Source organism: Macrotis lagotis, chromosome 1, assembly GCF_037893015.1.
Source record: "Macrotis lagotis isolate mMagLag1 chromosome 1, bilby.v1.9.chrom.fasta, whole genome shotgun sequence".
NCBI classification, from domain to species: Eukaryota; Metazoa; Chordata; class Mammalia; order Peramelemorphia; family Peramelidae; genus Macrotis; species Macrotis lagotis.
Window position 1 is genome coordinate 856653791 of NC_133658.1, and position 22779 is coordinate 856676569.

General features: G+C 41.7%; 1 protein-coding gene across 2 annotated transcripts in view; it reads right to left on the bottom strand.

The window, feature by feature from the left end:
• Window positions 1-2003: 2003 nt before the first annotated feature.
• Window positions 2004-22779, bottom strand: part of HIVEP3 (HIVEP zinc finger 3) — a 42944-nt gene continuing 22168 nt past the window's right edge. For both annotated transcript variants that reach the window (XM_074217775.1, XM_074217776.1), the window contains one exon: window positions 2004-17446. In XM_074217775.1, coding sequence (XP_074073876.1) covers window positions 17257-17446 — 190 coding nt within the window. In that variant the 3' untranslated portion in view covers window positions 2004-17256. The remainder of the gene's footprint in view (window positions 17447-22779) is intronic.

Here is a 22779-nt window from a genome sequence, read left to right on the forward strand (position 1 = left end):
TGAATTTCTTTCATAGGTGGTTTGAACAAAGAAGACTTTTAGTCAATGTTTCTTATATTGGAAAAAAGAGGATACAAGATATAAGGCGAAAAGTGCTTCAAACTGATGTAATCAGTTCCCTCCCAATCCAAATCTGCCTACAACTGCCAACCCAAAGAATCATTAGGAGGCAGTAGCAAAGTCAGGGTGATACTGCAAGATGAACAGGGATTCAGGCAACAACATTCTTGGCTTATTTGAAGGACAAGGAGACTAGGAGGGAATAGGATTCCCACATAAAGCTAGTTCATAATAGCATGCTCAGCTCTAGCATGAGAGATAGTGCTGCATCCTGTCCAAGGGCACCTGGCAAATTAGTGGAAGTCTGGTGAGTGGGCTGAGCACCATTATCCAGTGATTCCTCTTCCCGCTTTTCTGGATCTTCTTGGGTAGAGAAACACAAATGCTCCAAATGCAAAGTAGTAGCCTTCGAGCATTTCCCAGGGCCCCGTGGGTCAGATCCAGTTGTGGGGCAGGCCATGAAGCTGAGTACAGCCTGGACAGATTTGATATTTCCAAGATCCATGTCCTATCCAGTCAAAGATTTGCCAGGATGAGAGTTTGTGACTTCATGTTCACATTCCCAGGACCATGTTTCCCACAGGGACTTTGAGCTTTAGGCAAAAGGTCCTTTTTATTGGTGTTGTATGTTCCCTCCCAATTCACAAAATAGCTCTGCCTACAGCTCCCTTCTGTAAAGATGAGGAAATGAAGGCAAAGGAAATTTCATATCCTTTAAATCTCAGGCCTGGAAAGGACTTCAGCAGTAACTTAGCCCAAACCCTTGTTATTGTTGTTCAGTCATTTCTCCAACCCATTTTACAAAGGAGGAAACTGAGGGATAAGTGACTTGTCCAGGGTCACACAGCTAGTAAGCATCTGGGACCTAGTTTGAACTCAGATTGTGCTGATTCCACTCTGTACAATGTGCCAACTAACTATCCTAGCTCAAACCCTTACGTGACCAAGAATTCTTTCTCCAGGATCCTTGACAAGTGGTCATCTACTCTGTACTTTAGAGTTCAGCATATAGGGAATATAGAATGGAAACTCACAAAGGGACTTCAGAAACCATCTAGTCTAGGGATTCTTAACCTTTTCTACAATCTGGTGAAATGAAATCATATCTATAAATGCATAAAATAAAATATTTACAATTATAAAAGAAACTAATCCAACTATAGTGAAGAAAATACATATTTTTAAAAAATACAAGTTCCCTGACACCAGGCTAAGAACTCCCTGCTTTAGGCTATCTGGACCTGACCAGGAATTCTCTCTCCAATATTCTTGAAAAGATGTCATACAATCTCTGCTTGAACAGCAACCAGTGAATAAAAACTCACCATCTCTTTAAGTGACCTATTTCACTTCTGGAGAGTTCTAATTAGGGAGTTTTTCTTTACATCAAACCTAAATTGTGGGCAGTTAGGTGGCACGGTGGATAGAGCACCAACCCTGAAGTCAGGAGTACCTGAGTTCAAATCTGGCCTCAGACACTTAATAAGTATCTAGCTGTGTGGCCTTGGGCAAGCCACTTAACCGCACTGCCTTGCAAAAACCCTAAAAATAAATTTAAAAAACCCTAAATTAGCATTTTTGTAAGTTGGTAGAGTATCTGGCATATAGTTGATGGTTGATAAATACTTCTTTCTTTTTTCCTTCCTTCCTTCCTTCCTTCCTTCCTTCCTTCCTTCCTTCCTTCCTTCCTCTTTCCTTCTCTCCCTCCCTTGTTTCTTTCCATTTTCTTTCTTTCTCTTTGTTTCTTTCTTTCTTTCTCTCTCTCTCCCTCCTTCCCTCCCTCCCGCTTTCTTTCTTTCTTTCTTTCCTTCCTTCCTTCTTTCCTCCCTCTTTTTCCATCCCTTCCTTATTTCCTTTCCCTTTCTTTCCTTCCTTCCTTCCTTCCTTCCTTCCTTCCTTCCTTCCTTCCTTCCTTCCTCCCACCCTCCCTCGCTTCCATTCATTGTTCTTCCTTCTATTTTCTGGGACCAGGGAGAACTATCCTAATCCCTCTACTGTATAGCAGTTCATCACATAAGTAAAGGCAGTAAGCAAGTCTGCTAAATCTTCTCTTTTCCAGATTAAACATCTCAAGTCTCTTCCAATAATGAAATGGTCTCCTGTTCTTTCCTCAACCTAGTTTCCCTCCTCTGGACATGCTATGGATTATCAAAATCCTCCCTAAAATATGGCACCAAGAATAGCATCAGAAAACTGGGGACTGACCAGTGCAGAGGACTATGAGACTATCACCTCCCTTTGTGGATATCATCCCTTTATTAACATGGCCTCAGATCCCATTGCTGAGAATCCATGAAAAGATACATAGTAAGCCTAACTCAGATCGTGGGATCACAGATGTAGAGCTAGCAGGGATCTCAGGAATCAACTAATCCAACACCTTTATTGTATAGATAAGGGAGATGAAGAATAGATGTGACTTGCCCAATATCAAACAAGAGCAAGCAAGAATCATGATTCAAACCCAGGCTCTCTATGTGTATATGGGAAAAGGCATAAAAGAACTCATTGAAAATGTGCCATTGGAGAAGGAGAGTCGGGGGAGTGAGGGCACACCATTGGGTACTGCTTTATTATCTACAAAACCCTGAAAATATCAGAGGACAACCTAACAGTCTAAAATCCTAAGGGATGACATGGAATTTTGCTGGTCACCTTCTTATTGTTCCTAAAAATTAGTATGCTATTTTTTCCTGTCTCTGCCCTTCTAGTCTCTAGACTAGAGTCTGTGAGTCTCAATATGAGAACCAGCTGTCTAGCAGTCATTCTCAAGGGATTTCAGGGCCACAGACTACAGTTTGACTGGGACTGTTGACCTGAAGTCATGGAGGACAGCTAGGTACTACCTTACTATGGCCTCACTTAATCTTGGATTTCAATTGCCTTTTGAAAGATTTCTATTCTATCCTCTCCTTGGTTGAAAACTAAGAGTTGTGTGTGTGTGTGTGTGTGTGTGTGTGTGTGTGTGTGTGTGTACTTTGTATGTGAATGTACATATTTGGGAAGAAGCAGGAGACAATAGAGAGGCAAGCCAGACTCAAAATCACTCACTCAGTCAATCAACTAGCATTTTATTAAATCACCACTATGCAGCAGGCAGTGTGCGAAATGCTGGGGATACAAAGAAAGGCAAAGGCAAAAACAAAAATAAAACAAATAAAGAACCCAATCCCTGTTCTTAAGGAAACCATAGTCTAATGGGGAGAAAACATGCAAGCAATGATATATAAATAAGATATATACAGAAGATATTGGAAGGCACTAAGATTGAGGTGAACTGGGAAAGGTTTCTTGCAGGTGGAATTTTAGTGGAGGCTTGAAGGAAGCTGGACAAACAAGAGATGGAGATGAAGAGAGAGAGCATCCCAGGTATGAGGGATGTCCAGGAAAAATGCTCGGAGTTGGGATAGAGGACATAATATGGGAGAAGTGGTAAGGAGACCAGGACTGCTAGATTGCAAAAACTTGGAGGGGAGGAAGGTGGAAAAGAAGAATGGGCCACCAGGAACTCAGAAGAACCAAGTTCAAGTTCAGTCTCTGTCCCTGGGCAATTCATTTAATCTCTCCTTGCCTCAGGTGACTACAGTTGATCTGCATTGGAGGAGGGAGGTTTCCTCCCTCTATGATGAAATAACTATTCCTGGTCCAGTCCACTTAGTATCTTCAGTCTCAGTATATGCCCCTTTCTTTCAGTTGAATGTGTCCTTGGAGAGCCATTGGTGAAGTTGGAGAAGAGATTTAGGAAGAAGTAAGACAGAAGGATAGGAGATTGTGAAAGACAGGAATGTCCAAATTCTGAATACCTGTTATGGTTGATGGTGAGATCTAAGATGATACCATTATACCTACAGTCAGGAAGACCTGACATCAAATCTCTTGATGCTGGTCAAGTCACTTAACCTCTGCCTGCCTTGGTTTCCTCAACTGTAACAGTGCTTCTGTTCCAGGGTGGTTGTAAGGATTAAACAACATAACATAATATAATATAATAACATAATAACATAATTAAATAACATAATCAAGTGCTTGGCATAGTGCCTGGTCTAAGGTAGGTCCCTATAAATGCTTGTTTTCTTTCTTCCTATGTGTGTGTGTGTGTGTGGTTGAAAAAAGAGAGAAGATGAAGGTTATGGATACTGAGGATGTTGAACTGGGAAGAGAGGATGTTTGAGGGAACTTCTCTGTGTATACTGAAGCCCCTGAATATGAGAGCAGAGATTGGGGTACAGAAAAATAGTGAGACAAATAATGAAAATTCTATGAAAGGAAGGTGAATGGCCTAGTTCCTGGAAGATGAGAGCAAGCAGAGGTCTCTTATGTGTCCTTCCCTGTGCCCTTTGTACCATTTACCTAGACCTTCCTTCTGGTCTTATCCTGGAGGTAGGAGCTTTCTAACTGGTTCTCATGCCTTCAGTTTTTCCTCTAATATATCCTTCACAAACCAATTGACTAATTTTTAAAATGTCCATTTCTGGTGCCATTTCCTAATTCAAAAGCTTTCACTGCACCTCCATTACTTACAGGATAAAGGCCAAATTCCTTAATCTGGCATTCTAGGATCTTCAACCTAATATCCCATTGCACTTTTATAGAAATTGTTTCTCTAAACACACTTTGTTTTTTAATTGCCTTTGAACTTTTGCTCACATTGTTTTCTCTGTCTGCAAAGTCCCCAAAGCCATCTCTACCTATCAAAATCCTATTTATTTTTCAAGACCTAGATCAATTACCAACTCTTCTTCTAGGGAGTCTTCCCTGATTTCTACAGCTAGGAGATCTCTCTCTCTCTCTCTCTCTCTCTCTCTCTCTCTCTCTCTCTCTCTATTTCTCTCTCTCTCTCTCTCTCTCTCTCTCTCTCTCTCTCTCTCTCTCTCTCTCTCTCCTTCTCTTTTACTTCAGTATATCATAAAATATTTCCCTCATGGCATCTATTACATTCTTCCTTGATTCAGACTTTGTTGTATTAATATCTTTTTCTTATGGGCAGGGATCATATGATTCTTTTTATCTGGTGCTTTTTTTGCACAGAGTCAAGTCTCAGGGAATATTAAATGAATGAACAGTGATTACCAGGATTAGATGGTACAAAAGGGCAAGAGCTGAAGGCAGGTCTGGGAGTTTAGACACAAAGGAAGGAGACTGGCAAAAACCTCAGATTAGGCAGGTCAGAGGTCCAGAGAGGGAGACAAAGACAGAAAGGAGCAAGCAGGCTGTGTGGGTCTGGGCAGGCAAGTGATCTGGAGTTCAGGGAGATCAAACACTTCATGTCAATTCACAGACTCACAGTGTTGGATAGGACCTCAATGGGCATCTAGTCCAACTCGTACCTGAGCAGGATTCCCATCTATAATATCGATGACAAGTGGCCATCCCGCATTCACTTGAAAATCTCATATAGCTGAAGAATACAGAGAAGCATGAAAAGATTTATATGAACTGATGCAAAGCAAAGTCAGCAGAACCAGGAAAACAATATTTGCAAATGACTGCACCAATGTAACTGAAAAGAAAAGCAATAATAAAATCAAACTGAATGCTATGAAATCATAATAAGCAAGTTTGACTTCAAAGAAGAGAGATAAAAATGAATTTCTCTCCCTTCTTTGCAGAAGTGGGGAATTATGGGAGTGGAACACTGCAAAATCTGTTGGATATAGTTGTAGTATTGGTTATTATAGCTGAACTTTTTTTCTCATTTGTATTCATTGTCATATAGGATGGTTTTCTAGGAAGAGGATGGGAGTGATTAGGAAATAAAAGTGACATCAAAACAAAAAATACCAATAAAACATTTTAAAATTGAAATTTCATATTTAGTCCTAAATTTGTTCTTATTGAACTCACTTATGTAATATTATATATTCTAGTCACTTATGAGTATATCTTATTCTCCTACCAGACTGTTAACTCCATGAAGGCACTGGCATAGATACTTCATATCTCTTTCAGTTCCTAATTCAGTAGGTATATAATAAATGCTTGGGGTACCATATCATAATCGACAAAGAGGGAACCATGTGATTAAAGGCATAAGAGAGGGAGAACTATTTTCACTAAAGCTGAAAGAACTAATGATCCATTCTAGGGGGCCTTTGGTTCAGCTCTCAATTCCCAGGACTTCTCTGCAGCTGCTGACCTCCCTACAAGAAAGCAGAAAACTATGGAAGGGAAGGTTCCAGGCAAAGGTTCTGGACACTACCATTCTGAAGGCTGCTGAGCTCTTTCCCTCCCAACAACCCTGAGGAATTATTTTTTTTATTTTTTTTTTATTTTTAGTGGAGAAGGAGTGGGGGAAGGGGAGAGGAATCTGGACTTGTGATTGCATCAGTTTGAGGAACTTTGGTGAGGAAACTTCCTCCATCAATACAGATGGATTAACTTCTCTGCAATTTTTAATCTTATCATCAGAAGTAGAACTTTAACTCAGGTCTCCCTGACTCCAATGCTGTTCCCCTCTCCACTAAGAACTAGCCAATAACACTAGGCCAAGACACCCCATATAACCTGCAAGTATACCAGGAATTTAGAGAGGAGGAAGTGTAGTCTGGGCTTGCAAAATCAGAGGAGGCTTCTTGGAAAAAGTTAAGTGACTTGGTCTTGAAGGAAGGAAAAGGTTTGGATGGGCAAAAAGGGTGGGGGTATGGAAGAGGGTGTTCTAGAAGAGAACAATAAGAAGCAAAGGCAAAGCTATTTTGGACATGAGCTCTTAGGCCTTTTAAGTTCAGAGCCTTCTACCCTAGTAAGTGGTGGCTTGGGCTGATATGTGAAAAAGAAAAGGGACAGCTCTTGGATCATCTTGTCTCGACCCCTTCCTCTCCTTACTTTGGTGGACAATCTTTCCTTAGGTCTAGGGAGGCTAAGCTTCTTTAAACCTACAGATGCTGATTCTCAAGAATGAAAATTATTACCTTAATTTTACCAAAAAGGAAGGAGAGTGACTTACCCAAAGCAACAGAGATAGTGAATATTAGAGGCAGAGCTAAAGTTCAGATTTTCCAACTTGAAATCAGTATTCTTTTCATCATGAGCCCTGCCACATGCTCAAATTCTTTGTATATATTTTGTATACATATTTGTATAAATACAAATACTTTGTATTTATGTTGTCAATATAAGTAATAGAAAGAGATAGTGTGTTGATATGTAGCAAGCTGACCTCAGAGCCAGGAAGACCTGGCTGCCGATACATATTAGCTGATCAAGTCATGCAACTTCTCAGGGTTCTGGGTGACTCTTAATTAGCCTTGGTAGAAGGAGTTTCCTCATTCAGGAGAATAACAATAAAATCCCAGGCCAAATCTCTATTCTTCTATTTGGTACATATTTATCCATACATACTGTTTCTCCCCAAGAGAATATAAACCTCTTGAGAGTGGGGACGGTTTCCTTTTTAATCTTTTCATCCCTAGCCTAGCATAGTGCTTAATAAATACTTAGCAGATTGAATAGAACCTGGAGTCCAAAGGATCTGAATGTGGAGTCAATGGCCAAGGACCTGGCTGTCAGAGACTGAGGTTCCAGTTGGGCTTTCAGCCCAGGCTCAGAGCTGATCTGTCTCTGAGTGTGAGTGGCCAGACCCCACAGAAGGAGGCAGGCAGGCCCAGCTGGCTGGGCCAGGGGTCTAAGGGGCTAGAGCCAGGCTGTTGCTGGCAGTGAGGGCCTATTTTTACAAATGGTCCAAATCTCCCCCTCCCTTTTCCAAATCTCTCTGAGTTGGCCAAGCTGGCCTGCACAGAGACAGAGGCAGAGACAGACAGACACAGAGCGAGGCCAACCCTTCCACTGTAACCCACCAGGCATGTCTGTGGACGGCCCTGGAATCCTGAGCCTCTCTCTGCTTCACTCTCTTCCTACAGAGACCAAAAGCTTGAATCAGGTCCAGGTTTCTAATTATTTGTACTAGAAAGAAGAGCATGTAGGCTGAGCCAGGTTCCTGCCATCCCCCCACCCTCAACCCCCTCCCAGCTCTGCCTGGCCCCGGGGAACCCTGGGGGAGACCACAACTTGCTGCTTTCAAGACTGCAATCCGGCTTGTCTCGGAGGGTGTGGGAGCGCTGACAACTGGGCCATCTGTCACCGGCTAACAGGAGCTTGCTTAAGCACTACTGGCAGAGGAAACCAAACAGGAAGGTGAGAAGTAGGGGGTTGTGTATGTGTGTGTGTGGGGTGGGGGTCATGGGCTGGCCACAAAATCGCAAGCCACAGAGCACTCAAGTATCTAGGGGTGCTGACTCCAGAAGGTTGCAAAGATGAAACTACAAACAGAACAATAATAAGTATTAACCAGTCCTGGCTCCTAGAGTCTTTTTTTTATCACAGCTCTGGGATTGAGGGATTGTACTCTCCCATTTTACAGATGGGAAAAACTGAGTCTCAAAGAAGCTTATGGCTGGTAAATAATCATCTGAAGCTAGATGTTTCAACTCTAAGCCTAAGGGGGTCTTCCCAGAGTAGGATTGGTGGGGAGCAGAAAATACAAACTTCATACTACTCTCAGCAGTCACCCCTCCTTCCCTCCCTTATTCCCCACATATGCATCAGAGACTCTGGGTGTCCAGGACTCCCTACTGTAAGGAGGATAGGAAGAATGGCCATTTGCTCTTACATGAGGCAAGTCAGATGTAGCTGGTCTGGGAGGGTCATGACTCTCTCCTCCTCACCCCACAAACCGTGAATATTCTCAAGGCTTCTAGAAAGGCTCCTGGCACAACCAAGACAGGAAGTCAGTGACTGTGGGCTATAAACTTATAAACTTAAAACTCTTATCCACTATTGGAGCTGGATCCTGAACTTAGTAAATCCTGAGGAAAACAGGTCAGTGAAGTGATATGATTTGAGAATGAATGGCAGAGGCAAAGCTTTCTGAGGATATCTAAGAATTTCTTCCACTACACTGAACTGGCTTTAGCCTTTCTAGTTATATAGAGGGGTTGGGGGATTGGACAGATATGGGAGAAGCAGCCTCCTCCCCTCAGCTGGCCTCTTCCTTTCATGCTCCCAACTAATGTTACAAGGGCTTCCTCTCCTAACCTTGAAAAAAGCTTCCTCTAAACTTTTGTGCTCTCCCTCAAGGTAAATTTTCAGTAACTGCAGACAAGCAGTAGTGGAAAAGGTCCTGATGTGGAGTTAGAGGGGACTAAAATTTGAAGTCCTTGACTAATAGCCATGTGACTTTTGACAGATCACTTCCCCTATGTAGAACCCATTTTCCTCATCTGCAAAATGGGGGAGGGGTTAGACTAGTTGGTCCCTCCCAGATCTCAATCTTTGATGAAGCAACAAATGATTTACAATTTAGGTGACTCAAGAAACTGAATCTGGATTCTGGTTTAGCAAACTGTTCTAACAGGGAGGTCCTTCTTTTGGCCTGTTTTTTTTTTCCCATTACACAGCTGGGATGAATGAATTAAAAGAAAACCATTTTCAGTGTCATAGACAGTGGGACATAATGAAGGGTGTTATATGAAATCATAAAATATGACTTCTCTATACATCCATAAGTTTCCAATGGAAGAAAAATGCTATTTTTACCTAGAATGGGCAGAGGAGAATGTCAATATTCATGTAATCTTAGGTAGTCTCAAATAGGAGAACAGTGTCCAAAGCCAGGGTATGATAATTCAGTTGCCCTTCATTATGGTCAATCGGTAGTGCAGTGGATGGAACACTGGCCTTGGAGTCAGGAAGACGAAAGTTCAAATCTGACTTCAGACACTTGACTCTTACTAGCTGTGTGACCTTGGGCAAGTCACTTAACCCTAACTGCCATGCATTCAGGACCATCTCCAGTAACCCTGATTAACATCTGGCTACTGGATCTAGATGGTTCTGGAGGAGAAATTGAGGCAGGTGACTTTGCACAGCATCCCTTACTCAAATTCAATTCATGTGCTCATCATGGTATCATCTCCCTGATGTGGTCTTCTTTGAAAATGAAGGAGAAACATTATGATGATGATGATGATGATGATGATGATGATGATGATGATGATGACTCGGTTCAGTTCTGGAAACCACATTTTAGGAAGGATCCTGGAAAACTATTACAGGAGGGGATACTAAGGACCCTAGAGGTCATGGAAAAAAAATGAAAGAACTGGAGATATTTGTCTTAGAGAGGAGAAGGTCAGGGGTGGAGAGTTGAGTGTAGGCACTAGCACAGTTCTTTCCAAGTTCTGAAGGTTTGTCACATGGAAAAGGAATCAAGCTTGCCCTGCTCGGTCTCAGAGGTTAGAAATAGGATCTATGGGAGGGAATTGAAGAGAAATGCATTTTATAGAAACAAAAATCACAAAATTGGAGTGTTGAAAGAGATCTGAGAAATCATCTTGTCCAACCCATACACAAGAAAGAAATATGAACTATGGCAGCCTCAACAAGTGGTCATCCAAGTTACGCTCAGACTCCATGGTGGATTGTTTATTCCACATTCTCAGAGAGTATCTAATCCAACCAAGAAGCCCATGCCTACATCACCAAAGAGTGGTCATCTAGGCTTTATGGAAAAATCTCAATCTGTTGAGACAACCCATTTCACTTTGGGATAACATTAATTATTAAAAAGTTATTTTTTTCCTGCACACCAAGCTCAAATCTAACTTTGCTTTAAGCCAACTCTCTCTGCCTTAGCTGATCCAATTTCCTCTCCTCCTCCCTCAGTAATGGAACCTCTCAGGTGGCTACATTTAATTGGACATCACTCATGCTCATCCTACTTCCAAATTCCAATTGTCCTAATTTCTTCCTTTGTTCTAAGGTATCTCTTTGAGACCTTAGATGTCACCGAGGTCAATCTATTTCATAGATAAGGAAGACTTTCAGAGGATAGGTTGTCATTTTGTCTATACAGACCACAGGATTCAGGAAACTTTTTGTTAGTAGTCATCTTTTTCAAGTAATCAGGGAAGGATTGACTCAATCTTTTTACCATTCTTCAAGAAGGAATAGAGAGGCTGCTAAGTGGCACAGTGGATAGAGCACTGACCCTAGAGTCAGGAGAGCCTGAGTTCAAATCTATCCTCAGGCACTTGCTATTCTGTTATCTAGGATAAATCACAACTCCAATTACCCCCCCCCCAAAAAAAAGAGTAAGGAATAGAAGAATCTGTAGCCTTTAGAGTAGTGCGCTGGGCCTGGAGTCAATAAGACTTGTGTTCAATTCTAGCCTCAGTCACATACTAGCCATGTGACCCTGGGCAAATAATTTGACCTCTGTCTACCTCAGTTTTTTTTTTCCAATTAAAAAATGGAAATGATTATAGTACCTACCTCACAGAGTTGTTGTAAAGGTCAAATGAGATATTTAAAGAATTTAGAACAGTGCTTAGTTCATGGTAGGCATTTAATAAATACTTGTTCCTTCCTGTGGCCACCAAAGACTTTCATGCAGCCAAATTCAAGAGAGAGATATAGCCATGAAGACCCAAGTGGTCTAGCTCCAACCTCAGAATATAACTTTGCATAAAGTTGGGTAACCTTAAAGATGAAAATGGGTAATGTTGGTAGTAGGCATCAGAGGCAATGTATTAGCCATTCCATTAGCACCCTTACTTGGCCAGGTCATTCAGGAAGATGAGTTGCTTTGTTTCTTGTCTCAGACTTGCCTCTCCCTGGACCCTAAACCCTAAAACTTTCTTACTGAACCAAGGCAGATTTTGTGTTTATTGTGGCTTTGGCCTATGTACCATAGACAGGAAAATGAGCAGCAGCTATGTGATTATGAAATATTCCTTCAGGTCTTGAAGACATGAACTACACACCAAGAAATTCCACCACAATCAAGGGTTGGTTATCAACCTTGCCAATAGGTTATAAATCCTTGGAAAGAGATGGCACTAAGGGATCAATTTATGGAAGGATCATTGGTCCTGGCCAAGGATTATACAACAGCCTGCCCTCATACAGAAATGTCCATGGCTTGAGGAGAAGCTAGAACCCTGTCAGGGGCGGGGGAGATGGGAGGCTACATCAGCTAGCAGTGCCCTCACTAAAAAGGCAGGTGACAATGACCCCAGTTTGACTGAATGCCTGTCTCTTAATGGAGGGTCTCAGTCTATATTGTGCAAAGTGTGGGTCACTTTACCATGAGCTATTTGGTCAGAGGTAAGTGCTAAGGCACAAGGAAGTGTGAAAACATGGTATCCCAAAGAAACAATCACCTAAATCCTGTTCTCCACCTGGGACTGACCTTTGCCTTTAATCTTGGACCCCTCATTTCCTCCAAATACCAATTACCACATGCTGTGAGTGTGGAGATCATTCAATAAATTATAGTAACCCCTTACTATCTCCTTGTTCAAATATAAAATTCTCTGTTTGACTTTTAAGGTCCTTTATATCCTAATTCCTTCCTATTCTTATATTCTTCTTATATTTCACTCTATCATGTACTCATTTGTCCAGTAATACTGGCCTCCTGGCTAGTCCACAAACAAACAACTCTGTCTCTCAGCTCCAGACTTTTTCTCTGATTTTCCCTGAGGCCTGAAATGCTCTCTCTTCTCTCTATTTCCTGGCTTCCTTCAACCTTCTTGCAATACCTGGTCCTCAACCTTAGTGCCTTTCCCCCCGAGTTTCTCCAATTTATTGAGTCTCTATATCTTGTCCAAATGTAGTTAATTGCATATTGTCTCCTCCACTACACTAGGAGCTCCTCAAGGGCAAGGATTGGGTTTTGCCTTTGTTTTTGATTAGCACGATGCTCTACATAAAGAAAACACAAAGAAAGCTTGAAGACTGAACGTTACTGAAACAGAAAGACTACCTTTCCATGTTTAGTGAAAATTACCTTACCTTTAAACACTGTAACTTCCAGCCAAAGTGATTCTTTCCTATCTTCTACCCCTGAACCTTAATCTCTATTAACCATATACTGTGTGCAACACATTGAGGCTACCAGAACAAAAATCAAACTGTCCCTAGCCTCAAGAGGTTTGCATTCTACACACAATTTTACACATAACAATCTTACATTCTACTGGAGGAGAAGATCCCAACCCTAACCCCAACAAAAGACAGCTCTTTGGGAGTATCCCTCCCCCCCATAAAGGTTTTTTTGACCTTTCATGATTTAGTTCCATTGTGTTATCATCTTAGATGGGTGACATTTTTACCTACCCTCGAGATCCTGAGCACCACACTCCATGATTCTATGTGGTCTGGGCTCACCTTTGTGAGTACTACACTTCCATGCTCAATTTAACAAGTATCCTGGTTAGGAAGCAGAATTTTTTTCAGGCATCTGATTTGTTGATAGGGAGCCAGAATTGATTCCCAGAAAGCTATTTGCTTTCCCACCATATTTTGGTGGGAAATCTTGAAGTGATGGCAAAGAGATTCCCAAGAATTCAAAAAAAAATCTGAAGTGATACCGGGAATTAATAATGTCCTTTGGAGGTTCATCACCAAAAAGTTGGTTCCCAGAGCTCTGCTCATGTTAGAGAGCTATTCTGATATGCCATGTTGCCAGATGCTGCTCAATACATAGCACCAAAATTTTAAAAGGAGGTTCATTACTGTCAGTCTTTTGGCATACCCCTGACCTGATGTCTCTGAGACAGGAAAATGTAAGAGGCAGAGTATAACTAAGCTATGGGTGGGTGGGGAATAACCATTGATGGTCAAACCAATCCCTGGAACAGGTCAATGTCTCATGGAAAGCGCACCATCCACGTCTGTGCCCACAGTGACTATTTGAAGTTAAAGTATCTTCACTCTCCAGATGATCTAAGCTCCTGTCAGTCTGGTGGGCTCTGCTCTTTAGCCAGCTCAACTCGAAAGTCAAACTCTTCCCCTGAAAGCAGAACTGATGAGCAGAGACCTCCACCAGGAAGCTGGAGGCCCCAGGGAGGGGCCACCTCTGCAAACTTTCCTTGAACTGAAAACTTGGCCAATCACTCAACTATCTCTGACCTTCCTGTGATCCTGTGGCAGGAAGAAAAGGGGTTAGGCTAATTGCCTTTCATGTCCACATTAGCAAAAGAGAACCAACTCCTAGACATAAGGGCTAATTTCACAGGTAACTCTACCCATAGGACATCCTTGGAAAGAGATGGCACTAAGGGATCCAAGGGACACAGGTGGCTGTTAACAAGTCAAATCACTTCAGTTCCATTCAAAGCATTTATTAAGCACCATTTGTGACAGGCACTGAGCTTGGTACTGGGGCTACAAAAAGACAAATTCCTGCCCTCAAAGGGCTTACAGTCTAATGGAGGGAATTGACATATTTGCAAATAAGTAAATACAAATATATACAAAGCAAATACAAAGGAATTTTTTGTAGGGGGCCATATGACTGGGAGATAGCTTGATGCGGTGGAAAGAGTGCCAGTTTTAATCAGAGGACTTGGGTTCCTCTGACACTTAGCACTAATGAAACCTTGGGCAAGTCACTTAACTAATCTCTTTAGACCTAGGTTATTTCTCAAAAGAGGGGTTTGAACTCACTTTCAGCTCTAGATGGATGAAATATACAGAGATCAGGAAAGGCTTCTAGGAGGAAGTGGTACATGAGCTAAGCCTTTGGGGAATTAAGGATTCAAAGAGGTAGAAGGGAAGAGGAAGGGAAATGGAGGAACATTCTAGAATGGGGTTGGGGAGAGGAAGAAGGGAAGGGGTTAAAGTGAGAGATAAGTGGAGATGAGACACAAATATTCTTCCAAAATATTCTGTCACGACTGGTGGGAAGCTAGGCATGTTGTAGAGTTCAGGATACCTTTGAAAAACTAGTTGAGTGATTCCAGTTCCTTCCTACCCCTTGGAAATCCCATGAATTTCTTCTCCCTGAGCGTACAGTCAGAGACCTGTCAACTCACAAGGCAAAGCCGCCATCATGATGGTGATCAGTTTTTTGATAAAGAAAGTTCCAGTTTTCCCCCATGCCAGAAGGACTGGGTTATTTTCCCTAGGGGTTCACAGTTTCCTGGACTTCCTTCACTACTCAACTCAGACTAAGGATCTGTTCACAGAACACCAAGTCCAGAGTCTACTGCTTACAGCAACAACAATAACAGCAGCTGATGTTTATTTAACATTTTAAGGCTTGTAAAGTGCTTTACACATCTCATTTGACTCACACAACAACATTGGGAAGTAGGTGCTACTAATTATTTCCATTTTACAGATGAAGAAACTAAGTCAGAGTGTAGGTGACTTACCCAGGACACACTAAGCTAAATAAGAGTCTGAGGCCAGATTTGAACTTGGTTTTCCTCACTCCAAGTCAAGCTTTCAATCCAATACCCTCCTAACTGCCTCAGGGTAAATGGTATGTATGAATCTTGCCTCTTCCAGGATCAGACAACATTAGTCTCCACCAGAGTTCTCCTACAAACACTTTTATCCTCTCCTTCCCTCTTCCTTCCCGATGCCCTTCTAACTCTACTTTCCAATACTGGTTTAGGAGATATTTAGTCAACATTCTCCTATGCCCAGCTCTAGGAAGGAGGATGGAACAATAATGGAATGACACAATTTTACAGAAGAGGAAGAGCTGACAGATCCAGAAAACCAAGACGTGTCAATCAGATGAGCATTTCAGACTCAATGGCATTCCGTTCCAAATTAGGTTGCTTGGAATTGAATCTATGATCTCCACTCACTAGCACCCTAGTGTATGGTAGACCTCTCTAGCACTTTAGCCTCATTTATTTATGTTCTTCCTGCTTGCCACAGTTCCAATTCCCATTTTCTTCCCCTGCAGACACTGGATCTTCCTTCTCTGGACTACCCCTCACAAGAGCCTCTTTTGAAGGGACTTGAGTTAACTTCCATCCTACCTTCTGCTTTTTTGGACTATACTTCCCAGTGGCCTCTGAAGGAGGAACTTGTGTTTGGCCACCACCTTGTCTGCCCAGGCTACATCTCCTAGTATTTCCTGTGCAAAGGATTGCCAGTTGGTGACCATTAAGATATGAAGGTTTCTTAAAATTTACAATTAACCAAAGTACCCAGGATCTTGACTTACATCTGCCTAGAGAAATTGATTCACATAACATATTTCTCTGAATTTATCTTAACAGAAAATTTTGCTTGGTGATGGCCTTTACTGACCCTAGGAGTCTACGCCAATGAACTATTACTTATTGTTACTGTCACAGCTTGGGAATTAATGATACTTTCTTATTTTTGTATAGAGTTTTGTATTGACCCATTCACTGAATGTGGCTACAATCAAGAAAAGAAGGCAGTTTGGGTATGAGAGCAGGAAATGAGGAGGCCAACCTCTTCCACTCAGAAGCTACCTCTAGGCAGTTAGTGGAAAAAGAGATAGTCCAGGCCCCTGAGTTAATATTTCTAATGTGGCTCTTCTATTTTGTATATAAAGTCAAAAGGGTCCACAGAAGGGAAAATAAGAAACTTGGGTGATACCTATCATGACAGAACAATGCATCCATAGGGAGTCTGGTTATCTGTGTGGGACTTTCCTTGCATTGACCGCTTTTGTGTGTGGTAAAAGTCTTAGGCATCGGACTGTACTATAAGGTATTTGAGATCTTAGGGTAAGAATACACTAGAGTGATGCTGATGCTACATCACTACTTTGACAATAGTTATGTCCTCTATAGCATCTTCTAAGACCTTATTTGGGTCAGTCAAAGGCCATGGGACCCTGACACTCTACTACCTGATACAGGTATGCATGAGTTTAAGGCTATCCCTTGAAAGCCTTTTGAGTTAGATAGAAGAAAGGAAGACATTATGGAATCATTTTTAAAAATCAGCTTAAATATATTACTTGAAATCCAGTGTTTTTATTTTGGAGAGTATCTTTGCTAAGGAATAATCTTTACCAAGTGCCAAGTAAACTCTTCAGTTCTGAAATTCCGTGTCTTCTTGCTTTGAACACAGGCATTAGGCACCATCAAATACATTGTCGGTATGAAATTATTATTCACTTTAGTACTGACATCTGACTCTTTCCAAGGCCGCCGTTCTCAGAGCTTCTGATGTTGACATGGCAGGACCATTGGGCACACAGTACCCTGTCAAGCCCTTGGCCGTGGCAAGAATACCACACACAGCTGCTTATGGGTAAGCACACCACCTATCAACAGAGTCCAGCAGATCAATGACTGACCACAGAAACCAGCAGATGGGTCCCACCCTTTGCTGGTTATCACTCTTGTGGCACTAGAGGTTCTCCAAGGAACTACAATTCCATGCTATAGGGAAAGCAAACTTAGCAGAGTCTTGTCACCTGTGGGGCACCACCCCTGCTGCCGTGGGTTTCCTGTCCCTTCTTCGTATGTGATGTGAGTTAAGTATGCCTTGTTCCAGGACAGAGCCATCATGGTCTTTGTATTCTCGGGAGAGCAGGATCTTGGTGTAGGGGCCCTCTGGTCTGCATCTGTTGTAGCAGGTTGAAGGTCCCCAGGGGCTGGTCCTGAGTTAGTAGAGTCACAGGTAAGTCAGCGACCAAGGTTGAGAGTTGTCTCACAGACTCCTGTCTGAGATCTACTTATTCTGAGACCCCACCTTTATATACAACTAGAGGGAATAGGCAGGAAGGGAATGGGCAGCTATTGCAAAATCTGTAATCAAAGTAATAGGTAACTCTGGAAGAGCACTTAGAATCAGGGAAATAATGAGGGGGGAGTTTGTACATCTCTATAGAAGCTGTTATAAGTTCAAATGTGGGACTTGACCAAGAACCTATTTGCCACAGATCTAGACTGGTCTCAGTGTGGAGAAAGGAGGGAGTAAACTGAAGTTACAAGATGGGGAAGGATTTCTACATGGTAGACTTTGTTTTTAACTGGAAATAAAAAAAGGAAGAAGAACAAAACTTCCCATTCATTCTCCTCTCATGCTTCTCTGTCTTTCATTAGATCCCATTATTTCAAGATAGAAGAAATCTTAGAGATTCTAGTCTCTCCTTTTCCTCTTCTCCATGGCCATTTTACAGATGAAAAATCTGAAGTCTCAAGAGGTGAAATGACTTGCCTGGTCATTTTTTGGCAGACAATCTAGAAAGTAGATCTGCTAGAATCTGCTAGAAAGTAGCAGAGCCAGCCCTGACTGCAAATTAGAATAAAGAAGTCACATTGTCTAGCTGCTTTACTAGAGATATGGGATAGGCTCCTCTTCTCTTTCTCCCCTTGCCTCACCACAGGTTGAACACCAGCCTGCCTTATCTCACCATGTTCTGCAAGACCCACCCAGCATTACCTAATCATAGGGTTGGAAGGGACCAAAGTGGCCCCCAGGCCAACCTCTGTATGAACAAAAATCCCCTTTAGAGCATAACCAACTACAGTGAGAAGAAATCCCATGCCTCCCAAGGCATCCCATTGCACATCTTGGAATCTTGGATTATAAGAAAGTTTTTCAGACATTAATCTGACTTCTCATGACTCCTGCCTCTTGCCTTTGAGGCCAATGAGAACAAGCCTCATTGCCCTTCTGCCTCTCTTTTCCTGAGATGCTATGGAATAAGAGGGATCAACTTAGCTAAGAGAAATGTTTAGTCAATGTTTTGTCAAAGCCATGTTGTTCCTTTCCAGATTGAAGAGCAGAGAATTACAGAATTTTTGGGGTTCGAAGCCATCTAGTTCCATCTTTACCTTCCATAGCATGACTGGCAAAGGTTATCAGGTTTCCTTTTGAAGACCTCCAATGTTGAGAAACTCTGCACCTCTTAAGGCAGTGCTTCCACTGAGAGACAGTTCTCACCGTTAGCAAGTTTTTCCTGATATTGATATTAGGCTTGTGCCTAAATTGGCCTATTTGTAACCTCTACTGCCCTCTTTCTATCTGTTTGCTTGGGGTCAAACAGAACAAATCTAATCTTTTTTCCAACTGACAGCCCTTGGAAGACTTTAAGACACCTACTTAGATTTCCTCTGCCTTTCCTTTTCTTCAGGCTAAAACTTCCTAGTTCCTTTAACCAATTTTCATACTCTTAGAACTCAAGATCCTTAGCGTTTTTTTTTTTATTTTTGTCCTGAATATTTTTTGGATTATCAGCATCCTTCCTGAAATATGGGGCCCACAATAGTATGTAATAATCTAGATGAGCTGGGTGCAGGACAGAGGAAAGTAATGCTATCAATTCCTTGTTCCTGGAAGTCCTGCCTTAGTGTAGGCTAAGATTACAACAGGGGTTTAGGAATTACATGATCACAGAATAGATCCATGAGCCCTCTGATGTTTTATGCAGTATGGGAATGGTGCATGGGGAGTAGCTAATGGTCATTACTTGGTTTGTTGAATAGCATTATATATCTATTCCAGAATTTCAAAACCTAACAGAATTTGGTTTCAATAGGTCACTACCTTCTAGAACCAACATGAACTATCCCTCTTAACTAACTAGCTACCTGGTCTACAATATTTACCAAGTAATAATAAAGATAACTAGCATTTATACAGTATCTCTCATGTATATGGCACTGTTCTAGGTGATTTATAAATATTATCCTATTTGATCCTTAACCACAAGCCTGAGGGATAGCTACTGTTATCATTCTCATTTTATAATTGAGGAAATGAAGATAGAAAGAGGTTAAATGACATGTCCAAAGTCACACAGCCAGTAAGCTTCTGAGACTGGATTTGAATTTAGGTCTTCCTGATCCCAGTACCCAGTACCTTTACCTACTGCACTACCTAGATGTCTCAAAGTGCCTAATATTTTGCCCTATTCTAATACAGATCCTTTGGGAGGATATACAGGAATATGAAGCAACAGAACATATAAGCAGACTTATGTTCCCTATCTGAGCTCCTTCTCCCATTGTTGAGTTCCCTAGACCTGCCATTCCTTCTTCTCTGGACATAGCTGCCATGACCCCACGGAAGAATTTTCTATCTTCTTCTCTCATCCCCAATACCTTTCAGCTCTCCTGTCTGTTTTGGGTTCCCCATTAGAATTTAAGCTCCTAGAAGGCGGACTATTTTTCTTCGTGGGTATTTTTGTATGCCAAGTGCTTATCACATGGTGAGCATTTTTAATAAATTCTTGTTGATTTAATGACTTACTTTTCCAAACCAAAAATGTTTTATGCCAAGAAGTGTGAAATAATCATAGATCATCTAGTTACAGAAAGTGTGAAAGTAAAGTAAATCATTTCAAGTGGGTCAGTACTAGACAGGGGGCACTGTTCCTTGCCAAGTTTAGAAGGGAAGTGACTGATGGGCAGAGAGTAACTTCAGGAGTGAAGATGTGACTTGACTGGTGGTGTCTTACTAGAAATAAGGTTGGAGATCACCAATAAGGTGGCATTTGGGTTTGAAAATAAGGCTGAGGACTTTAGATTTTTTTTTTCTTCTGAGAACCAAGAAATTCTTCCCAAGGTAAAATTTTGACTACAGTGAAGTGAGATGCAGAAAACTGTATTTGAGGAGGATAAGCCCATCAGTGTCTAGAATGGGATGGTGAGAGAAGACCTTAGGAGATGAGGAAGAAGTGAATGGCCTAGGAAATGAGTGTAGATTCAGAAAAGGAGGGCAGGATGAGTCAGCAGAACTAAGGGATTGACTAGACAGGGGGAGTAAAGAGATAACAGGGAAAGGCACCAGAAGAGATTCTAAGGTTGAAAGTCTAGATAAGGGGGAGATGGTTAGCACTACTGATGATAACATGGAATCAAAACCACAAGGTTCCAGGGTCACAAGGTTATAGTTGGAAGGGCTTACCCAGAGGCCATTTGAAAGGGGACCTGTTAGTTTGGAGGAGAGAATAGCAATAAATCACATCTGCTCTAAGGTCAACAAAGCACTTTCTTCACAGAATCCCCCTGAGGGACAAATTCACTTTGTAAAGAGGAAACTGAGGCTAAATAGATCAAATGACAGTCAGAAAATGACAGAGCTGAGATTCAAACCCAGGTTACTTGATTCTAGACTGAGCATGTTTTCCATTGCTCTGTGTTGTTCCTTCTAGATGACAAGCCCAGCCCTGGTAGGTTAAGTTCTCAAGGATAGAAGGACATTTTCACTGAGATGCCCTGTAGCCATCTAATGTTGCAGAACCAGAAAGCAAGGGAGTAATCATAGCTAAGATGGAGAACCGGAAAGAGGTCCAATGAAGGTGACAGAAACTATAGGAGCAGAGGGGAAACCAAGGGAACTGGATTCTTGGAAGTGACTAGAAAAGGAGCAGGGGGACTTAGAGGATATCTATGGCAGGAATAGAGAAAGAAGAAAAGACTAGGGAGAAAGAGAAGGTATAGAGAAGTCCAGGATCACAGAATTTGTGGAAGGAGAGTTTGGAGAAGGAGTTCAGGAGCTCTCTCCTGACTCAGGCTCTAAGTATTGAGGAAAAATGGCAAAAGGAAGCCAATATTAGCCCAGAGGAGTGAGTTCTCTAGGCAGAAATAATCTAATCAATTCAATCATATCCACAAAGATTAAAAAAAGAACTTCAGGTCAGGATCTTCCTTGGTAACCCCACAACTACCAACAGATAGCCCTGTTGCCTTCTGTAATTCTAAAGATGCTGAGATATAAAGGTTGGGAAGCTGTTCTGACACACCCTTTGGAATAAAGGGATGCTGGGACTTCATTCCACCCTAGCTGCCACTCAGAAAACAGGATTCCAATTTGGAATGTCCTCCAGCCTTGATGATCTCAGAAGACCAGGGACTATACATCGGAGCTACTTGGGGTAATTCTGAACACTGCCCAAATGTGGAAAATAAAAGATGGCTACTACATAGTCATACTGTGATCAAAAGTCATATCGTATCCTTTGAAAATGCTAAAATGATATCAATTATCAAGATACACAAGGGGAACTCTTCCCAACAGCAATGTAAGGTACAAATGTTCTCAGAAAGCTATATTTCTGATGTCCTGACAATGGCTCACTCCCCTTACTCTTCTTTGTTCTGTCTCAGTGACTGAACCAAGGACACAATCCTTCCTTATGAGCTGTATCCCTTCCTCCTGAGGTCTAGAATTTGCACATGATAAATGCTGACAAAATACACCAAATAGAGTCCACTGACTTTAATAGTCTTTCCGCTAGGGTCAGTCCTTTGTTCTGGACTTGGGCTAGCTTATGAATACTGAGATGGGCAGGGGATGGCAGTAATGATCTTAGGTACTATGTGTCCCAACAGGGGCCAACTCAAGGACACCCCAAATTCTTAAGGCATAGAGGTCCATGTACCATCTGACTTTCAAAAAACTTTCCCACATTTCCTGTTCAATATTACGGATAATAAAATCTAGAGGTTACTCATGCCTAGGCACATAAAAACAAAACAAATGGTAAATTTCAAAAGGATAATATAATAATTTACTAAATATTCTTTGTAACCATCACTTAAGTTGAGAATCTCTGCCTTAAGTGATAAACATACTTACAACCATGTACATGAGACTTGACTAAGAGAAAACATTATTAAATTCCTTCTGGATGGATATGCCATCCCAAATTTTGGAAGAGAAATGAAGGAAATCGGTTTGAGACATTTGGGAATTTGAGACATTTGGATCATCACATTTTCAAAGTCACAAATGTTAGACAATCCCAAGGAAGAGTAGACAATGTCCCCCAAATAGAATTTAATTATTGGAAATCCTTCTAAAGGTACTCAAGATTTGCCACTGGGGAAACCAGAGTGTTATTATTTTTTGATTGGCTAGAGGAACCACTTTCATGGAAATAGCCTTTCATAGTCAGTCTACTCCTTTCATCTCAAACCATCCAGAAGGCTACCACCACCCTTCCCCCCCATTCATGAGTGATGGTGAAACCCGAGAGCAGCA